The sequence below is a fragment of the Myotis davidii genome, unplaced genomic scaffold (assembly GCF_000327345.1).
Source record: "Myotis davidii unplaced genomic scaffold, ASM32734v1 scaffold924, whole genome shotgun sequence".
Classification (NCBI taxonomy): Eukaryota; Metazoa; Chordata; class Mammalia; order Chiroptera; family Vespertilionidae; genus Myotis; species Myotis davidii.
The window spans coordinates 678,968-698,477 of record NW_006294764.1 but is presented as its reverse complement, the minus strand read 5'-3'; the positions used below and the strand labels follow the sequence as shown (position 1 = coordinate 698,477).

The 19,510-nt window shown below is 46.4% G+C and overlaps 3 protein-coding genes across 10 annotated transcripts in view; 1 reads left to right on the top strand and 2 right to left on the bottom strand.

The window, feature by feature from the left end:
* Positions 1-2,068, bottom strand: part of MUTYH (mutY DNA glycosylase) — an 8,000-nt gene extending 5,932 nt beyond the window's left edge. Inside the window, exon 1 of one of the 3 annotated variants that reach the window (XM_015567528.1) lies at positions 1,958-2,068. The gene's annotated coding sequence lies outside the window, so the exon portion shown is untranslated. Of the gene's footprint in view, positions 1-835; positions 1,348-1,957 lie in introns of those variants that run through there. The other 2 variants (XM_006769243.2, XM_015567527.1) reach the window with 2 other exon arrangements.
* A 77-nt stretch (positions 2,069-2,145) lies between these two features.
* TOE1 (target of EGR1, member 1 (nuclear)) lies at positions 2,146-5,924 on the top strand. 2 transcript variants are annotated; one of them, XM_006769248.2, is made up of 8 exons: positions 2,146-2,299; positions 3,094-3,236; positions 3,324-3,364; positions 3,514-3,610; positions 3,932-4,090; positions 4,329-4,588; positions 4,772-4,931; positions 5,011-5,924. In XM_006769248.2, the coding sequence occupies exons 1-8, from the start codon at positions 2,254-2,256 to the stop codon at positions 5,629-5,631; spliced, it is 1,527 nt and encodes a 508-aa protein (XP_006769311.1). In that variant the 5' UTR covers positions 2,146-2,253; the 3' UTR covers positions 5,632-5,924. The 2 variants fall into 2 exon arrangements, with proteins under 2 accessions (XP_006769311.1, XP_006769312.1); XM_006769249.2 differs by lacking the exon at positions 2,146-2,299 and adding an exon at positions 2,577-2,773.
* The window catches only part of TESK2 (testis-specific kinase 2), a 108,463-nt gene continuing 94,791 nt past the window's right edge, over positions 5,839-19,510 (bottom strand). For 3 of the 5 annotated variants that reach the window (XM_006769251.2, XM_015567524.1, XM_015567525.1), the window contains 7 exons: positions 17,556-17,702; positions 9,713-9,795; positions 9,385-9,469; positions 9,081-9,164; positions 8,774-8,860; positions 7,767-7,866; positions 5,915-7,499 (listed from right to left, as the gene is read on the bottom strand). In XM_006769251.2, the coding sequence (XP_006769314.1) occupies positions 6,781-7,499; positions 7,767-7,866; positions 8,774-8,860; positions 9,081-9,164; positions 9,385-9,469; positions 9,713-9,795; positions 17,556-17,702 (1,305 nt within the window). In that variant the 3' untranslated portion in view covers positions 5,915-6,780. Of the gene's footprint in view, positions 7,500-7,766; positions 7,867-8,773; positions 8,861-9,080; positions 9,165-9,384; positions 9,470-9,712; positions 9,796-17,555; positions 17,703-19,510 lie in introns of all 5 variants that reach the window. The other 2 variants (XM_006769250.2, XM_015567523.1) reach the window with 2 other exon arrangements.

The window sequence follows — 19,510 nt, the reverse complement described above, 5'->3', positions numbered from 1 at the left end:
CTCTGGTTTAAACTCTCTCCTCAAACTCTCGACTTTATCACCTCATTTTCATCAAAAGAGCCTGCTTCCTTCTTGAGAGAAAAAAAAAATGAATGAAGTAAACTTACCTCCATCTTCACTTTCCTTCTATGAAAGAAAGGTCCCTCTTCCTAAACTGTCTGAGCTCAGGGTCCTGCTCCTCCAATCCCTTCCACAAGACCCACTTTCCTCTCCATAGCCAAACTTCCTTCCATAATTCATTCTACAATCCATCCTCCATAAAGCAATATTTTTTTTCATAAAGCAATATTTTAAGACGTAATAACAGCACTTTCCTACTTAAAACCTTCAATAGCTTCCCATTAATTCACTGAAAAATATTTATGGAGTGCCTACTATGTGTCAAGCAGTTTTAGGTACTTCACTAAATAAAAACATCAAAGGTTCCTGCCCTCACAGGGTTTATATTCTAATGGAGGCAGACAATAAATAACATACATAAGTAAATTATATAGGATATTAGGTAATAAATATAAGCATAAGGAGAAAAAATAGATCAGGTGAAGGGGATAACAAATGGGGAGGGGGTGGAATGTTGCAGTTTTAAAGAATGTGGTCCTGGTAGGCCTTGTTAAAGTGTTATTTGACCAATGACTTAAAGCAGTTGAAGAAGTCAGCCACGTGGATACCTGTGGGAAAAGCATACTAAGAAGGAGCTAGTGCAAAGGCCCTAAGGATGGTGCCTGGTGTGTTTGTACAATAAGGAAGCCAGCGTGGTTAAAATAGAATGCGGAGGGGGTAAGGATAGGAAATAAAGTCAGAGAGCTAAAGAAGGGGGCACAGGATCACAAAATACCTTGTAGGCCACTGCAGGACTTTGGCTGTCACACCCATTGCTCTTAGAAGCTAATCCTCTTAATAAAAGCCTTGTAGGCTCCAGGGCCCCGTTTGCCTCATCACCTCATCACTACGCTCCAGCCAGGTTTACCTGAAATAGATGCTTCCATCCACCAAGTGCCTGTCTACCTTGAGGCCTGACCCAATCCATTTCCTCTACTTGGACAGCTCTTCTCCCATGCTTTACCTAACATCCACTCATTCTTCAGGTCTTGACTTAAATGTCCACATCAGGCCCCGCCCAGTCCTACCCTCTTGTGTTTTTCTCCATTGTTGCTCTTACACCAATTACAATTTCACTTTTTTTTTTTTTGGTGATTCTTTAATCAGCGTCTACTTCCCCAGCTTGACTGTAAAACTCCATGAGAGCAAGTACTGGGTCTGTTTTGGTGACGACTGTATCCTCTGAGCTGAGCACAGTGCCAGGTAACTTGTATACAGTAAATACTTGTTAAATTAATTCATGGGATGAAAGGATTTTCCTTTTTTTTTTAGAGTAGGAGAAATCCAAACAATTCTGGATAATGATGAAAAAGACTCCGTAGAAAGGTTGAAAGTGAACAAGGAACAGTGGGTAAACACGGAGAAAGCGTTGAGTCCTTGATGGGCTGAGAGGGTGGGAACGCAGCTCCAGGGAAAGCGCGGTCTCTGGCAGGCACGCCTCGCTCGCAGCAGCGAGTCCCGTCCAATCACCTACATCACCGGTACCTCCCAGTGGCTTACACTGTGTCCCTTCCTCTTCGTCTCTACTGCTGGGGCCTAATGCAAGTCATTCCTGTCACCTGCCTGGATTATTTCAAAAGCTTCCCTGCTAGTGGATCGCTCTCTCTGCAGCCTCGGCTGGAGTCCTCCTGCCCGCCTTTCACTTTCTGGAACGCAGTGAGTTCCATCCTCCCAGGGAACTCGCCCTTTCCCAGAATAGACACCTTTCCCCCACATTCCCCGGTCTTTGTCTAACTCCTATGGCTGCTTTAAGCTTAGCTCTGGCAGCGCCACCTCCTCTGCGGACACCCATCCCTACCCCGGAGCCGTGTCCCTGAAGACAGCGTAAAGCTCACTCCCACGTCCCCGCGGCACGTACAGGATGAATTACCTCCCACGTTTTCCCGTGTCCGAATACACCACGTTCCCAGGGGGCGTGGCTCCGGCCAATCCGGGCGGCGAGCTGAACCGTGATAGCCAATAGGATCCCAGAACGCTCCGAACCCGCTCCTCGCGCGCCAGACCCCGGAGGTCTGAACGGAACTCCAGCCCCACAGTGACTTCCGGAGGCGAGAGCCTGCCCCTACACCCGAACTCAATAGTCGCGCCAGGAGACAAAGCGGAAGTCCTGCCGTTTCTTGCCACCGACTAGTCAGGCAAGGGCCGCGCGGTGTCATGGCAGCCGACAGTGGCGATGGCGCAGCTCCAGCGATCTCTGACAGTGAGTGGCTTTTCAGGGGCTGACTTAAAAGCCTGTGCGCCCTGGGGGAGGGAAAGGCCTCTGGCTCATAGTTCTAGAAACCGACCTCAAGTTTCAGAGGACTAACTTCTCCCTTTTTAACTAGCCACGAGGAGACTACAAGTCCCAGTTTGCACCGCGGCTCGGGCTGCAAAAGCCTGGAGTGTTACAGTTAGGATCCTTAGGGGGCATGTCGGGAAATGTAGTGTGGAATTCATTTCTCTGTTAAGTGGGGCAGGTTGGGAGTTGTGGTCCAAAGGAAGTGGGGTGTTTTGGGAAGCCAGGTGTAGGGCATTCTCTGGGGCCTAATTATTATTGGGCTCCGGGCCATACAGGCTACTGCCACCTGTGGCTGCTAGGGCACCAAGGGAACAGTCGTATGGAGCCTGATGGGATATTAAAGGAACTCAACTCCTGGAGCCGTAACAAATAGTTCCTGCAGGACATGGGGAAAAGGTACCTCACAGATCATCTAGTGACTAGAATTTTTCTAGTCCAAACTTCACCTTCTACAGGTAGTGATGCTGAGGGAGAAGTGATTTTCCCAAAGTCTAACATAAGCCCCTGGAAGACGCAGGCTTTTTTCTCCCCAAATTCAGGGCACTATTCACTCCAAGGTCTGTGTGTAGAGCATGCTGATTCAAAGGCTTGAGGGGGAAAGCTGCCATTTCTTGCCATCATGGAAAATGCCCCCAAGCCATGGCCTAGCTTGGTATCTACTCCCCTTCCCCATGCCTGATCATTAACTTCCATTATTCTGTTCTCCTTACCCCCAGATAGTGTCAGCAAAAGCACAAAACCTGGGGAAGAGCTGGTAGTACAAGTTCCAGTGTTGGATGTGCAAAGTGACAACTTTAAGGAGATGTGGCCATCCCTTCTGCTGGCCATAAAGACAGCTAGCTTTGTGGCTGTAGACACGGTGAGGGTTGGGGAACTGGGAGGGCAGGTGGTTGTGAAAGGGCTGGTGTTGGGGACCTAATTTAGTTCTCCCATTAACCACCCATAGGAACTGAGTGGGCTTGGGGATAGGAAGAGTTTGCTGAACCCGTAAGTATTATCTGTGATCTCTTTAGTTCCAACCCTGATGAGGGGAAGTGGGGGCAAACCTTAGCCCTGGAGTGGAAGTCACCCTGGGAGGTTTGGGCCCTTCATGAGGCTAACTTCTAGCTACAGCCACCCCCAAACCCAACCCCAAGGTGCATCGAAGAACGTTATAAGGCTGTGTGTCATGCTGCTAGGACCCGTTCTATCCTCTCCCTGGGCCTCGCCTGCTTCAAGCAGCAGCCAGACAAGGTATGTGCTGATTTCATTCCCTTCCCAGGTTTGTGGCTGGGGGAAAGAGGAGGGTTGAGATCCTGGGAACATTATGTGTAAGGTTTTTTTGTTGTTTTCTAAATGTTTTTTATTGATTTGAGAGAGAGAGAGAGTAAGGGAGAGGGAGAGATAGAAACATGAATGATGAGAATCATTGATCAGCTGTCTCATGCACACCCCCTACTGTGGATCAAGCCCGCAACCGGGGATTGAACCATGAACCTTGGTTCATGGGCCCATGCTCAACCATTGAGCCACACATGTGAGGTTTTGATGTAGTGAACCCTCCTTCTCTCCCAGGGTGAACACTCATACCTGACCCAGGTGTTCAATCTGACCCTGCTGTGTGTGGAAGAGTATGTCATAGAACCAAAGTCTGTGCAGTTCCTGGTACAGCATGGCTTCAACTTCAACAGGCAGTATGCCCAGGGTATCCCATACCATAAGGGCAACGACAAGGTAGGTCTCCAGCCTTGAGACTGCCTCTTCTGTGATTTCATCTTCTTCCTACCACAGGCTGGATGTGCAGGAGGATCTGCTTCTTAGGGAGTCACTAGTGACAGGGCTGGGGAAATAAGACGAGTATGTGAGTGTAGAGCATTGGGTTAGGTGTGGAGGGAGAGCTTTCCAGGTGGGGGAGCTCGGGATAAATATATTGTGAGAGAGGCTTCCCGATGATCCCTTTCTTTCCAACCAGGGTGATGAGAGCCAGAGCCAGTCGGTGCGGACACTGTTCCTGGAGCTAATCCGGGCCCGCCGGCCCCTGATACTGCATAATGGTCTCATAGACTTGGTGTTCCTGTACCAGAATTTCTATGCACATCTGCCTGAGAGCTTGGGAACCTTCACTGCTGACCTGTGTGAAATGTTCCCAGCTGGCATTTATGACACCAAATATGCTGCTGAGTTTCATGCCCGCTTTGTGGCCTCCTACCTAGAATATGCCTTCCGGAAATGGTGAGGGACTGGTTGAGGGGAAGCGGTGGGGCCTGGTATAAACCCATTTTGTATTTATTGAGTGCCTATCATGTGCCAGGCACTGTTTTAGTGCTGGGGATTCAGCAGTGAACAAAACATAAAAACCCCTGTTCGCATGGAGCTTATATGCTAGTGGACCAACACCCTCTTGTGCTATTTCAGTGAGCGGGAAAATGGAAAGCAGCGGGCAGCTGGCAGCCCACATCTTACCCTGGAGTTCTGCAACTATCCTTCTAGCATGAGGGCCCATGTAGACTACCGCTGCTGTATGCCCCCTACATCCCACCGTCCTCATTCCACCATCATCTGTGATAACTTCTCGGTGAGAATTCCCACCCATTTCATAGGGGAGGGAAGGTTGATGCCTGGACCCGCTCTCTAAGCCTCTTTCCTGCCTCTAGGCCTATGGCTGGTGCCCCTTGGGATCACAGTGTTCTCGGTCCCATGATATTGATCTTATCATTGACACTGATGAAGCTGCCACAAAGGATAAGCGGCGACGGCGACGACGTAAGGAGAAACGACGGAGGGCCTTGTTGGGCCTGCCTGGGAAACAGAGCTCTGGGGAAGCCGAGGATGGTCCTCCCACTAAGCAGGTCTGTGGGGATGGCGTCAAGGCTGAGCACACTGAGCAGGAGGTGGCTCAGGATGAGACTAGCAACCAGCCTGGCTCTGAGCAAGATCACAAAAATGACTTGGAGATGGGACTTAAAGCAGCAAGGTTTGAAACAGCTGACATGGCTGCCTTAGAAGCACCAGGGAGTCAAGCCAGCCCTAACCGAGTGCCTGGGGATGGATTGCATCGGGCTGGTTTTGATGCCTTTATGACAGGTTATGTAATGGCCTACATGGGAGTAAGCCAAGAACCTCAGCCCTGTAGCTCTGGACCCTGGCTACCTGAATGCCACAACAAGGTATACCTGAGTGGCAAAGCTGTACCCCTCACGGTGGCCAAGAGCCAGTTCTCCCGTTCCTCCAAAGCCCACAACCAGAAGATGAAGCTCGCTTGGGGCAGCAGCTGACCTAACTTCTGCTTAGCACCCAGAGCCCAAGAAGAGAAGCTGAGGGTAGAGCAGAGGGTTCTGGTCCCTCTAGCCTATGAAGGTCCTACACCCAACTACAGAGTTGGGGAGGAGGGCTCCTGACAGAGATACTGCTGCATTGCTCTGGACTTTCTTTACCCCAGAGGCTGAGAAACAATGGTACAAGTAAGAAAACTGACCAGCACCTGTAGTAACCAACTTTATTTTTAAGTCTGAGAGTGTCTTGGGAAAGTTTTACCAAAAAATCAGCAGAAACAAGTTATGAAAATGTTTGACCAGCTTTATCTTTGGTTATTTCTTATTGCGGCTCTATAAAGACAGACTGTTCCCGTAGCTCCAGCCATAGCAGGGAAGGAAGAAAATCAGTCCATGTATAAACCGTTTAACCAATTGGGTGTATCACATGTTGACAAATATATGGGGCAGGCCCTAGGGCCTACAAAACCAGCCCCACTCCCAACCACAAGGTTGAAAGTCTTAGAGGGCAGAACATTAAGACTCCCTTCATAAATATGAAAATAGGTTAATGAACTGGAAAAGATCTTTGAAGAGGTTAGCTAAGAGCCATGACCACCACGCTGCCTTGTCCTCCCCTTGCATAGAAATGTAGTGACATGGTCTGACTGTGCAGTAAGTGCAAACAGCAATTATTCAAGTGTCTTAGACATACTGGCAAGAAGCACCCCAGTCTTTAGGTCTGAGAAATAGCCATGCCCTTTTCGGCCTCCTGGTCAGCTCCACGTCCCATCCAGTAGCTTATATGCTCCAGGGAAGGGCAAGACACAGACCTGGGGTGGAAGAAGAACCTGGGGTAATAGTCTGCCAGCTCAAACTAGAACTAGGAGTCCTCTGGTCTTGTCTGCAGAAATGCATTGTGGGTCAGCTGGGAGCCAGAGCTCCTTGCAGGATTTCAGAGGCTTGGAATCAGCTGTTGGCCCCAACAAGGAAGGCTTCTCACTGCTGCCTCCCCGCTCACAGTCACTGGGCACTTGGAGCCCCAAAGTTGAGCCTGACTTGGCCTAGCCTGCCTGCTCTGTGGGCTCCAGGGAAGAGTCAAGGCTGTGCACCAAGGGGGCCCTGTGGCTTCAGCTGAAGGTCCATCCCCATGGTGAGGCAGGGATGAACCCCTCAACCATCCTGCTCTCCCTGGGTTTTCAGGCCTCTGCCTGAGACAGAGAAGTGGACTGGAGCCGAATCTCTTGGCCTTTCTTCTACCTCCATCTCTTCAGAGGCACCTGTGAGGCATGGACTGGCCCCCTGAGGCCTGGGCCCAAAACCATTTTCTTCCTGGGAACTGGAGCAGTCCATGGCTTCATGGGCTGGAGCAGCTGGTAGGGCAGATGCTCGGAATGGCGGGATCTCTCTTACTTTGTACTTGAGACTACTGAGACGTGGTGGGGGCCCATCAGACAGTGATTCTTCTCGGCCTACAAATGGACAGGCCTCTTGATGCAAGAACTCTGGTGAACCAGGCAAAGAATGCCACCGGCGAGCAGGTGGGGCCAGGGGTTCCTGCCAGTCAGCCATCGGCAAAGTTCCAGGCCCTGGTGCATCCAGGTCAAATACCAGGGAAATAACAGACTTGCTGGGCAGGTCAAAGAACTTGACCTTGCCACCCTTGAGGTCCTGGCGAGCACTGAAAGGGTTGATTTTGGGGGTGCTGGCAGCACCACCTCGTGGCTGGTAGTACGGGTCCAAGACATTCACTGTATGTGGGGGCTTATGGGAGAAGATGTCTGACTGGCTTCGAGACAGCCAGATAGTACGTCTTGGGCGTGGGGACTTGGGAGGGATCTTCTCATCTAGTGAGCTCAGTCGCTTCATTCCAGGTCCTTTCTCCAGGAGTCCTGAAGGACAGTACATCAAGTCAGGATTACTGCACTAGTCATAACAAATACAAGCACTACACTGTTTTTTCTTGGGAAAACAAAGTAGGTACTGTTGTCCCCATTTCACCAGTGAGAAAACAGACTGAAAGGAGGCAGCATACCAAATCACAACTCATGGAGTTCAGTATTTTTCCCATTGTCCCCCATCCCTGCACCTTTCGTTTGGACATAGGATCCTGCCTTCACAGCCCTAGAGGGGAAGACCCCACAACCCTAATTTCTTACCCTTAGCGGTGGGCTGCAGCTCTTCCTCCTGTAGGTGGTTCAGAATTTCCTCCAGGGTCTTCCCAGTCTCCACAAAGGACGGGCGCAGTTTGGGGTCCATCTGTAGTTATCCACAGCAGCGATTAGCCCTGCCCTCCTACCTTTCACCCACAAGAATAGCATTTTAGTCTGTTTCTAGCATCTTTTAAGACTCAGATGTGCAGCTAAGAGACCTTTTCTGAAGGCCGCAGACCCTGAGGATTCCCAGAGCTAAGGTCAAGGAAGATGCTATCGTCTAATACCCTCCCCTGTCTCAGTAACCTTTCTGTGCCTTATCCTCTTTTGGCACAGAACTCCAACAGGTTATGCTCACATTGGTTTGTTCTTTCCTGAGTTCTGCTGCAAATGTGTTTCTCGAAGTTACCTAGACAAAGCCCATCTACTCCTTGGTCATAACAGGTAAGTCAAGCCTCAGAGCTGTATAAAATGAAAGCTAACAAGAGCCTTTCCCATCAGCCTTAGGACCAGCTGGATCCACAGTCTAACTAAAACCTGACCAGAGTTCCACCAACACCCAAGGCAAGGGGTGGTGGGTCTACCCTGCAGGCTGAGGAGCAGATATTACAAAGCAATTTTCCTTTATTTGGTCCAGGGCTCTGGAGAGTCTGGCAGGCCTCCAGAGGAGGAGCCATGAGCATTGTCATTCATTAATTAGCCCCTCATTAGGCAAATTAGGGCCAGCCGTGGGCAAACTAAGGCCCGCGGGCCGGATCTGGCCCGTTTGAAATGAATAAAAACTATTGAAAAAAAAGACCGTACCCTTTTATGTAATGATGTTTACTTTGGATTTATATTAGTTCACACAAATACTCCATCCATGCTTTTGTTCTGGCCCTCCGGTCCAGTTTAAGAACTCATTGTGGCCCTCGAGTCAAAAAGTTTGCCCACCCTGAATTAGGCTCTTTCTACAGTTCTAACCAGGTGAACCCAGCCCCTGACCAAAGCTGGGGGCAGGAGGATACACTCACATTACAGCAGTTGAAGGTAAGCTGCAAAAAGTCTGGGGGACAGTCTCCCACCATGTGCTGGAAAGCATCATAGTCCAGCCCGAAGTTCTGTGAATGGGTGTGGGGGGGAGGGAACAGAGGACATGGGTAGACAGGTTATTAATCCCTCCATCCATCCTGGCTTGCTCAGGAGGAGAGGCTGGGAATTGCCCCTGAGAAGCAGCCACATATACTAAGTTCCAACAACTCCACCCCAAGAACAAAATGGTTCCACAGCCTCAAAAGCAGCCCCACCCCAGTGGCACTGATCCCCATGCCTGCAGCTCACCTCTGTGCGGGGAAGATAGTCCGGATCAGCCTGGATACGGGCGATAATCTCACAGAGGATGATACCATAGGAGAATACGTCCGCCTGATGGGTAGTGAGACCTCAGTGGGCTGAGAAGAGGTTTCCGCCCCTCATGTCCCCAGCCCAGGCCTAGACTCTACTGCCCATATTTCATTCACTGGGTAGCTGCCAGGTACCAGCCCTGCTCTTGGTTGTAGATCCTCCCCTAAACATAAAGGGTGATCCTGGACACTGCTAAGGGTGGATTCTAAGGACAACCAAGCCTTGGGACCGCCAGACTCACCTTCTCATTGTAGGGCTCATCTCGGAGAACTTCAGGTGCCATCCAGAAGGGTGAGCCCACCACAGCCAGCTTCTCCCTCCCCATGCTGTAGGGTGAAACGATATAAAAAATGAACTTGCCACTGGCTGGTATAATAGGATATCTGAATATTGGGAATTCTTCTCCCCCAAGGCTGGGTATAGACGAGGAATGATCAAATTTAGGGAGCTGAGGTTGAGCTGTGACCAAGTCCTGGCCTCTGGGGAGGAAGCAGGAGTGTTTTGGGGTATTTTTTTGGTTTTTTGCCTTAGTCGCTTCTGTAACCCCAGTACCCATTAGGGCTACTCACCTGACATCAGGGATCTTCTCAGCCAGGCCAAAGTCACCTACCACCGCAGAGTAACCATTTTCATCCCTCTTTATCAGGCAGTTCTAGGGTTCCCAAAGAAGAAGACAGTGTGGCTCAGAAGTGGGGACCAGCCATCCATAAATTACCATGGCAGCCATGTGAGATGAGGTAGGCCTGGATCTTGAGTGGTTGTCCTAGGATTCGTATTACGCTCCAAACACAAATACTTACCTTTACTTTCTATGTGCCAGGCAAGGTTCTAACTGCCAGAGATAGCTCAACAAACAGAAACCCCTGTCCTCTTGGAGCTAACAATCTAGTGAGGAAGACAATCAGGCCCCTGACTTCCCTCTTCAGAATGTACAGACCAAAGGCCAGGCCTGACCTTGCGAAGAAATACAAGCATAGAACAAGTACCCAAACTAACTTTCACTGCCCACAGGATCACAAATAACCTCCTCTCTGGTATTAAAAGTCTATGATCTGGCTCTAAATGAACAGCCTACCTCCCCACCAGCTCCTGTCTGCCCCTGATGCCCGACTGTACACATCTTCATCCGGACTTTCATAGACATGCTTGACTTGTGAAGCCTGAACAGGGCATTCAAGCCCTATTCAGATATCCCATTATACCAGCCAGTGGCAAGGTCATGCTTATACTGTTCTGTTCCATTTGGTGTTCTCCCAATTCTCCTTTTCACCTCAAAATGTTCTATGATTTAAGGCAAGATACCTTTCCAATCCTGTCCTCTTCAGCTCTCACCTTTATTTCTTTCTCATTTTACTCCTTTAACTCTTCCTCTATGCCACTTCCTCTTAAAGTCTAGCAGGCTATCAGCTCCTCAGGAGCAAGTTCTGATTCCTCACAGTATTCAACTCATAAGAGAGGCTCAGGTCATGCTCACTAAACAACTGCTACTGTCTCCAGAAAAAAGGATAAACCCAAACAGCTTGTAAATAAATACAAAGCAACAAACTCTCCTCAAATAGTTGCATTCAAAATAGTCCTACACCACTCTGCTCTACCCACTTTCTCCAGAGGCAGCAGAGAGTAGGCATCCTTGGCTCACAGGGACATTTCTGGGGCCAGCAAGGCCCTATCTGACCCAAACCAGCCCTCCCTCCTCCTCACCAGCCTTGGCATGTAGGTACAAATCAGTTCCTTACTCTGACCTTGATGCAATTACACTATATTCTCTTTTTCCATGAAGTAGAATAAGCTAGTGATTTCATCACATCCTCTCCTGCCTGGATACCAGGGAGACATGTATCATTTCTAGCTTTCAAGTAGGAGCATCCTTGTGCCTGTTCTGGTGTTAGCCCTCCCCCAGCTCAGTCCTGCTGGCTCAGCATCCCCCAGCTCATTGACTTTGAATGTCTTTGGGGCCCTAAGCCAGTTTGACTATTAGACAGCCAAAGCCCAGGCTTAGGGCACTGGTCTACGAGGCAGTGGCAGGTCAGATCTGTCACCTATTTCTCCTCCTATTTCACAGACAGCTCGGGCTCCTTTCTCCAAGGCTCAGTCTAAAGTCTTTTTTACTATTTGTTTTATAGCCCTCAAAAACAACCTTGTTAAATACAGCTTGGGAGCAGCAAATAAGGAACAGAGTTTGGCCACAGTGCACTGCCTTGTCAAAGCTGTTCTGTTTCTGCTCCATCTTCACATTCATGGAGACCTGCTCATTCACTGCAAATCACCCATTCAGGAGTAAGTGACTTCACAGTAGCTTCTCTGAGCGGCTGAGAAATGGCTAAGGCAGGGATGATCAGAGCCTTACAAAATGGGGTAAGGTGGTGTCTGCCTCTGATCTGCAGTGTGACACTGCCCCTCTTAAAGCTCATTCACAGCCACTAACCAGGCATTAGAGCCAAAGACAAAGATGGGATACTGAAAACCAAAAGAACCAAATTTTAGGAGTCTGAATCTGAGGTGATAAGCAAAATGGGGAGGAACTCTGACCAGAATTAGCCCCTAGGGTTTTCCAACGAACTCCTGGGCCTGCCCTTAAAAGGGCCCAGGCTAGTGAGGTTTGTCTGGCAACACCTGCTGTTTTTATTTCCTTATCTCTCATTCTTTTTTTTTCCTAAGTTCACATCAGAAGGGTAATGTGCCAAAGTCATACTAAGGTTTGTGAGAAGCACATCTCACACAGTTATCATGACTATGAATCTCCCATTAATTCTTCACTGATTTCTGCTAGAAATATTATTATGGAAGATCCCAATAAGTTCTATTACTTGATCTCCCTGCTGTTGACACTGCTGGTCACTTCCATCAGTGTTTGTAGGTATCAATCAGGAATTGTGTGAGTACTAGGCATGTAGAGAATAATCAGTTGTGGTCCTGGAGCTAAGAGATTAGCTATTAGAGCAGCCGTGGGCAAACTACGGCCCGCAGGCCGGATCCGGCCCGTTTGAAATGAATAAAAGTAAATAAAAAAGACCGTACCCTTTTTATGTAATGATATTTACTTTGAATTTATATTAGTTCACACAAACACTCCATCCATGCTTTTGTTCCGGTCCTCCGGTCCAGTTTAAGAACCCATTGTGGCCCTCGAGTCAAAAAGTTTGCCCACCCCTGTATTAGAGGCTAGTTAGAGGCTATTCCTTTCGTTTTAATTTATTCATTTTTTTCAGAGAGAAAGGGAGAAGGAGAGGGAGAGAGATAGAAACATCAGTGATGAGAGAGAATCATCAATTGGCTGCCTCCTGGGGATGTGCCCTCAACCAAGGTACATGACCTTGACCGGAATCGCCCCGGGACCCTTGAGTCCGTAGGCCGATGCTCTATCCACTGAGCCAAACTGGTTAGGGCTCCCATTCCTTTTTCATTTTTCTATTCTGGCTTTTTCTTTTTTAATGTTTTTATTGATTTTAGAGAGAGAAACTGATTAGTTGCCTTCTGCATGCACCCCGACTGGGGGATCAAGCCCCCAACCTGAGCATTTACCCTGATGGGGAATCGCACTAGCAACCAGCAACTTTTGGTGCACAGGCCAACCAACGCTCAACGAGCTGAGCTACACTGGCCAGGCGCTCCTGGCTTCTATGGCAACTATAATTCTGGATTTCCTTGTCTATCTCTGGCTATTCTGCAGACTACACTGCAGGCTTTTCTTCCCATCCGATGAGGATGATTGCTTTCAGGGTTTTATCTTAGGCCTACAGCTCTTGTGCTCTTTTGTGGAGGCTATCCTACATTTCTTTTCTAATTACCACCTTTGTGCTCGTGGCTCCCAAATGTATGTCCTCAACCCTGACCTTGATCCTCAAGCTGCAGATTTAGACAGCCCGTCTATTTCTGGACAACTTCTGGATTGCCATGTTGAATTACACACATGCAAACCTGAACTCAACTTTTTCTCCCAAGAACTAAAACTCAAGCTATTTTTTTTCTTTTAATGTCAGCTGGTACTGCCTTTTTTCCATTCAGTTTGCTAAGCTAGAAACCTGGGATTTATCTTAGATTTTTACTCTTACTCCAACTAATTTTCTCTTCAAAATGTTTTTCAAATCAGTCCCTCCCTCTTCATCCTTGTTACTATTGCTCTAGTTCAGGTCCTCTTCATTCCTCCCCTGAATATTGCAATACTCTTCTAACTTGGTCCAGGCTTGATCTCCATAATCCACCTTCCTCATTCCTGCCAGCATGATCTTCATAAAATGCAAACCTAACTGTGATACTCCCCTATTTAAAAGCCAGCAAATTATATGATTCCATTTATATGAAATGTCCAGAATAAGGAAATCCATAGAAACTAAAAATAGATTAGTGGTTGCCAAGGGCTGAAAGGAGAGGGGACTAGGATAAGGGGGGTTTCTTTTTGGAATGATGAAAAGTTCTGAAATTAGATAGTGGTGTTGGTTGAATATACTAAAAACCACTGAATGCCTGGGCCAGTGTAGTTCAGTGGTTGAGCATCAACCTATGAACCAGAAGGTCATGATTGATTCCCAGTCAGGGCACATGTCCAGGTTGCAGGACAATCCCCAGTAGGGGGCATGCAGGAGGCAACTGATCAATGATTCCCTCTCAGCATTGATGTTTCTATTTCTCTCTCCCTCTTCCTTCCTCTCTGAAATCAATAAAAATCTATTTAAAAACAAAAAACTGGGCCAGAGTAGACACCTGAGAGCACTTCCTGAGGTCTCCAAGAGCAACTGCAGAGTCACTATTGGCACTGAATAAAACCAACACAGCACAGGGAGGCCAGAGACTGAACTCCCCTCCTAAATGCCCCAGAGACTGTTTAAGTCTCTCAGAAGATTATCTGGTTTGCTGTCCCATCTCTTGCCCTCCATCCCACCATGGGATCCCATATATTTACCATAGCTCTTACATACTAATCTGCTCACATATCTGTCTCCTCAACTAGTCTAAAAGCCCAAGAATGAAAAAAATAAAATAAAAGCCCAAGGATGGTACAGATTGTGTTCCAGTAATTTCTATGTTCCCGATACTATGTTCTCTAATAATAGCACAGTATAAATGATTTTCAAAAGCTATTGATGAAAGTCATTATAAAAACGACTATAGGGTGTCCTGATAGACACACACTACTCCCTCCAGCATTCAACTTTATTCCTAAGTCATGCTCTCTTCAGCCTCTGAAAATGGACATTTTCTGTTCCTAGCTGTTGCATAGTACAGCCTAAGACCATAGTGGGAAAGGCTTTTCACTCAGATGGATTCACCAGAGTGGCTCCTATGGAGTCAATGAAGTAATACATATATACAAAATCTAACAACCAAGAATAGAGCTACAATTCATAATTCATACTCCTAGGGGTAACCAAATGCAGTGGTGCTTGCCCGACTCAGGGCAGTAATAGTAATAAGCAGAAACAAACTGCTTTCTCAGCTGCCTCTGAGGGCCGAGACTTGTGTACAATTGTACTAGCTTCTCTTAGAGCCACAGGTAAAAGCCGGTGTGTGGTTATTGTCACTTCTTGATGGCTCAGGAACTGAATAGTTTTAAAGCCACATTGCCTCCCACATTGCCTCCCACTTCCTTCTAAGTAAACTATCAGTATCACCACTGCACAAAATTGTATCAGACGATTTCTTAGAAGTAATTACAAAATTAGATTGAACAGCTACCTCTGACAGACATTTCACTCTTGAAAGCAGTACTACAGTAACCACTGGGATGTGAACCTTGCAAAGGCAATACTACTTTCAGGAGGTGCTCTGATAGGAACTAGGGATCTTTGCTTCTATCACAGGCTCAGGATCATCTGGAAAAAAGGCACCTGCTTCTCTGTCCTGGTTTACCCATCTGGAACGTGTTCCCACTACATTAAATCCCTCCTGTGAGCTCTGGTCTGAGAAGTCCAGACTGATTGCTCCTGTGAGGTCAAGAACAGAATCTATTTTACAGACTGGGAACCCTGAGGCCCAAGGGCCCTGAAGTCATTTGGAGGAATGGAACAAAACTGGGTCTGGGATTCAATCTGAGCTCTCGAGCAGATGTTTTGGCCTCTGTGCTATCAAGTACATTTTCTGAAAGAGGGCCAGAAAGCCCCTATGACAGGTTCTACACTAGGTGCGAGACACAACACCATAACCTAATATGAAGTGAATCTCCCATTATACTTAAAAGAAATCAAACTCAGACCCAACATTGGCAATCAGGAGATCATTTGGAAACCTCAAAGTCCTACTCTGTCCCTTTAGCCTATTTCTCCCTTGAGACTTCTCACTATTATGATTGCTACAATACAGATCTAGGTGAGGCTGCTCTGGCCTCAGTGTGGACAAACCTTCTTCCTAATCCCTGCAACACAGTTACAATGAGGCTGGAACATTCAGACAAAAGCTCAGAAATGATAAAAGGGCAGTGAACACAGACAGTCTCTCCTATTGGATGGTCTGGTTTGTAAAATTCCCTGGTTTTTCTTCAACTTGAGATTCCCTAAAATGTACTTCCTAGCCTGTCTCCAGTTTGCAAAGTCATTGGTTCTTACCACCTGGAAGTACTCTCAATACCTCCTTAAAGTTCAGACCCAGAAAATGGCTCAGAGAGATAACAGTACTTTCTCCTAAGTTCCTATTTTCTTGTTTCAAGCCACTGGCAGGCACTGAAAATACCTACTCCCTATTAGGAAAACCAAAGGACAGTGGTCTTACCCTACAGTTCCAAAAAGGTTATAGTCATGCCGGTGTGGCTCAGTGGTTGAACATCGACCTATGAATCAGGAGTTCACAGTTCAATTCTGGGTCGGGGCACATCCCCAGTGTGGGGCGGGCAGAGGCAGCCAATCAATGATTCTCTCTCATCATCGATGTTTCTCTCTCTCTCACTCTCCCTTCTCTGAATTCAATAAAAATATATTTTTATAAAATATATATACTCATGTAAGTGTGGGGGAAATAGCTGTATGACTGATGGACAACTCGTCATGATCTCTCTCCGCCTTGGAGCAAATGATGCTGCAAAGATTTGATTTTGGCTGCATGCCCAATGTGAGACTAGGCTATCAACTTAAGGCAGTGTCTAAGCTGACATGAACCCACTCATTTGCCTGGAACAAGTACAGTTTCCCTAATTTTGACTTTCTAAAACATTCTAGGAGATGAGACAAGGCTGATGAGGGGAAAAGATACCATCTTCCAGGTCCCAGGTGTCCAACTGTCCAGTCCTTGCAGGTACCGAGGAAGACAAAGGCCACCTCACAAGTAGGCCTCAGCTGGTCACCACATTCCATTTGCTGGTCTTAGTGCTCCTTTATTAACAGTGCAGCTGACTATACATGGCTCTGCCACACCCAGGGGGCCTACAATCACCTTCCCTAAAGCTATTTTCTGTGTAATAGTTTATCAACCAATGGCCAGGGTCCCTCAGGGACATAGCTACTATTTGGAACACCAGAATCATTCTAGTGTGAGGTAGTCAGAAACTCACTTCTCTGAGAGTACAGCCTGCTTTTGTTCTCTTTGCAAACTTTGTCTTATAACAATCTCCCTTACCCCTCATCCATGACAGAGAGGTGTGGGAATGTGTATGCATGTATATGTGTGCATGTGTATAGGTTGAGGATGGGGAATAAAATGACTGCTATTCTTGGGCAGGTACAAAACTCCCATATACCTTCCTAGAAGACTTTAAACCAGCTCTTGGACATAAGTCATATTAGATGACTTGTATTTCCCACATCAATGATCAAACAGTATTATTTATATAAGTCTTGTCCCAGTGGTATCCTGGGCCACTTGGCTCTGTGGTGCCTGCCTGTAGCATGGCCAACTTCCTCTAAAAGCAACTGTTTTCTAACCTGGTCACACAGCAATTTGGACAGCAAGAGAATACTACAGAGACCAGCTAACACCAAAGAGAAACTGGCAGAATGGCAGAAACTCAATCACACACATAGAAAATGGGTCAGTACATTATGGCCCTCAAAACCTGCACTCAAGTGACTAAAAATCTCCGAACTCCTGCTCTCAGTTAAGAGCTACTTCCTGGAGGCCATGAGCGAGAACAATCAGAGACAGGATCCCACACTGTCTTGACTGCTGTCATCCTATTGGGCAAGAACCTCTTAACCCTCCTCATGCCATCTGCTCCTGCAGCACACATATTCAGGAGATTAAAGTAAAGCGTGAAGGTTCTCAAGATGTATGTGTTGCCTGGCTCGACACTGCAAGGTACCTGCTGTGAGCCGAGATTGGCTTTCTAAGGAATAGCCTATATAGAGTATTAATTTGTATCCTCTGTGATTAAATGTTAAATCTATAAGAGAACTCTATCATTTCAAAGCTTATTAATGACTGGTTTCTTAACACCGCTTTCTTGGTAATGGAGGACAGTGTCGAGTGGTGCAAGGAAAGCCTTCATACCTTAGATGTGAGGTCCCGATGGAAAATGCCTTTGAAGTGAAGATAGCTGAGGCCCACTGCTATGTCATAGGCCAGTTTCACCCTCACAGTCCAGGGCAAGTACAGGTTACTGTCTAGCAACTGTTCCAGGTTTCCAGCGTTGATATACTGTAAAACAAAGAAAACCCAGCTACCATTTGTCAGGAATATAAGGCTGGTGGTGAAACCACTAGAGAGTAATACTTAGAAGAAAGAGACTGTATGTTTTGTTCATTGTTGTTTTTTAGGTGACTGAGGGCTTATTCTGCATCTATACACAAAGATACCTTTCTTTAAGGAGATCACAATCTATAAGGGATACAAACAACATCATTTGGTAAATGCTACAATATAGCTTTGTACATGTACCACCACAGTGCTATGTAGAAAACAGAATAGTTACTAACTCAATCTGAACATGTCAGAGAAAGCTGCACAAAGAAAATAAGGAGTCAAAAGGATAACCTGGGGGAACATAAACACAGTCCACACAAAGGGAGTAGCATATGCAACATATAGGTTAAATGGCCAAAAGAAGCAGGTGAGGCTGTCATCCTGCTCCTGCAGCACACATATTCAGGAGATTAGCTAAGATATATGGCAGTGGTTCTCAACCTTGGCTGCACATTAGAATCACCTTAGCAGTGGTTCTCAACCTTGGTTGCACATTAGAATTACCTTAGGGTTTTAAAAAAATTCCCAGGTGATTCTAATGTGCAGCCAAGGTTGAGAAGCACTGATATATGGACTTTACCACCTTGTCTACAGGGAACTAAAGTCTTTTAGACAAAATAACATTTATATTTGCTTTTAAAGAAAATACTATTTTAGCAATGGTATGATAGAATAGAGTGGAGAATATGGAAAAGGAAAAATAGAAGAGTATTGCAATAATCCTGGTGAAAGAAGGGTGTCTGCGTTAAGGCAGTCGTGGAGGCAATGGAACAGAGCAAGATTCAAGATGTACTTAGAGCCCTGGCCGGTGTGGCTGTTGGTTGAGTGTCATCCCATGTACCAAGAGGTCACCGGTTCAATTCCCAGTCAGGGTAAATGGGGATCGAGACTGGGTTGTGGGTAAGGGGCATGCAGGAGGCAGTCAATAGATATTTCTCTTTCATTGATGCTTCTCTCTCTCCGAATCTCCCTTCCTCTCTCTCTAAAATCAATAAAAACTTTTTTTTTTTAAAAAAAAGATGTACTTAGATGGCGGAGAAAAAAAACCAAAAAAACAAAACTTGAGCCCCAGCCGGTTTGGCTGAGTGGATAAAGCGTTGGCCTGCAGACTGAAGGGTCCAAGGTTCAGATTCCAGTTAAGGGCTCGATCCCCAGTAGGAGGCATGTAGGAGTCAGCCAGTCAATGATTCTCTCTCATCATTGATGTTTCTATTTCTCTCTCTCCCTCTCCCTTCCACTCTGAAATCAATAAAAATATCTTTTTAACAAATGATTCCTGGGAAATAACTATGAATTGTAATTCTCCGCTATGAATCAGAAAAGCATAAATGTTTCAGGAGACAAAGCTCTCCAGGAGAATTGTTTAATTCAAAGACTTGATAATGATGTGAGTGAGGAATTAATTTTTATTCTGCTAAGCCACTGAGATTTGGGATTTGTTTCTATTAATAGGTTGTATTATATTGACATAAAAATCAATTAGATAAATTTGTTAAGTCAAGGAATGGAGATTTAAGTAGGTTACTAAGTTAATAAAAACAGGCATTAAGTTTTCAAATATTATTACTACTAATAATAGTGGTGATGATGATCATGATGATGATAATGGCAAAAAAAAAATCCAAAGGCAAGAAGAGGAGGACTTGGAAGTTTGTTAATGTGTTAAGTTCCTCATCATCATAATGGGAGAGAGGTTGAAGGATAAGAGATACTATATAAATTTGATAAAATTAGGGAACAGATAAGAGATATAATTGTTTTCA

What these genes read in the sequence shown, in the direction of transcription:
- TOE1 (XM_006769248.2), top strand. Translation starts at nt 2,254, where the DNA reads ATGGCAGCCGACAGTGGCGATGGCGCAGCTCCAGCGATCTCTGACA. An exon ending in AGCTCCAGCGATCTCTGACA is followed by an intron (nt 2,300 to 3,093) that starts GTGAGTGGCTTT and finishes CCTTACCCCCAG; the next exon opens with ATAGTGTCAGCAAAAGCACA. An exon ending in GCTTTGTGGCTGTAGACACG is followed by an intron (nt 3,237 to 3,323) that starts GTGAGGGTTGGG and finishes AACCACCCATAG; the next exon opens with GAACTGAGTGGGCTTGGGGA.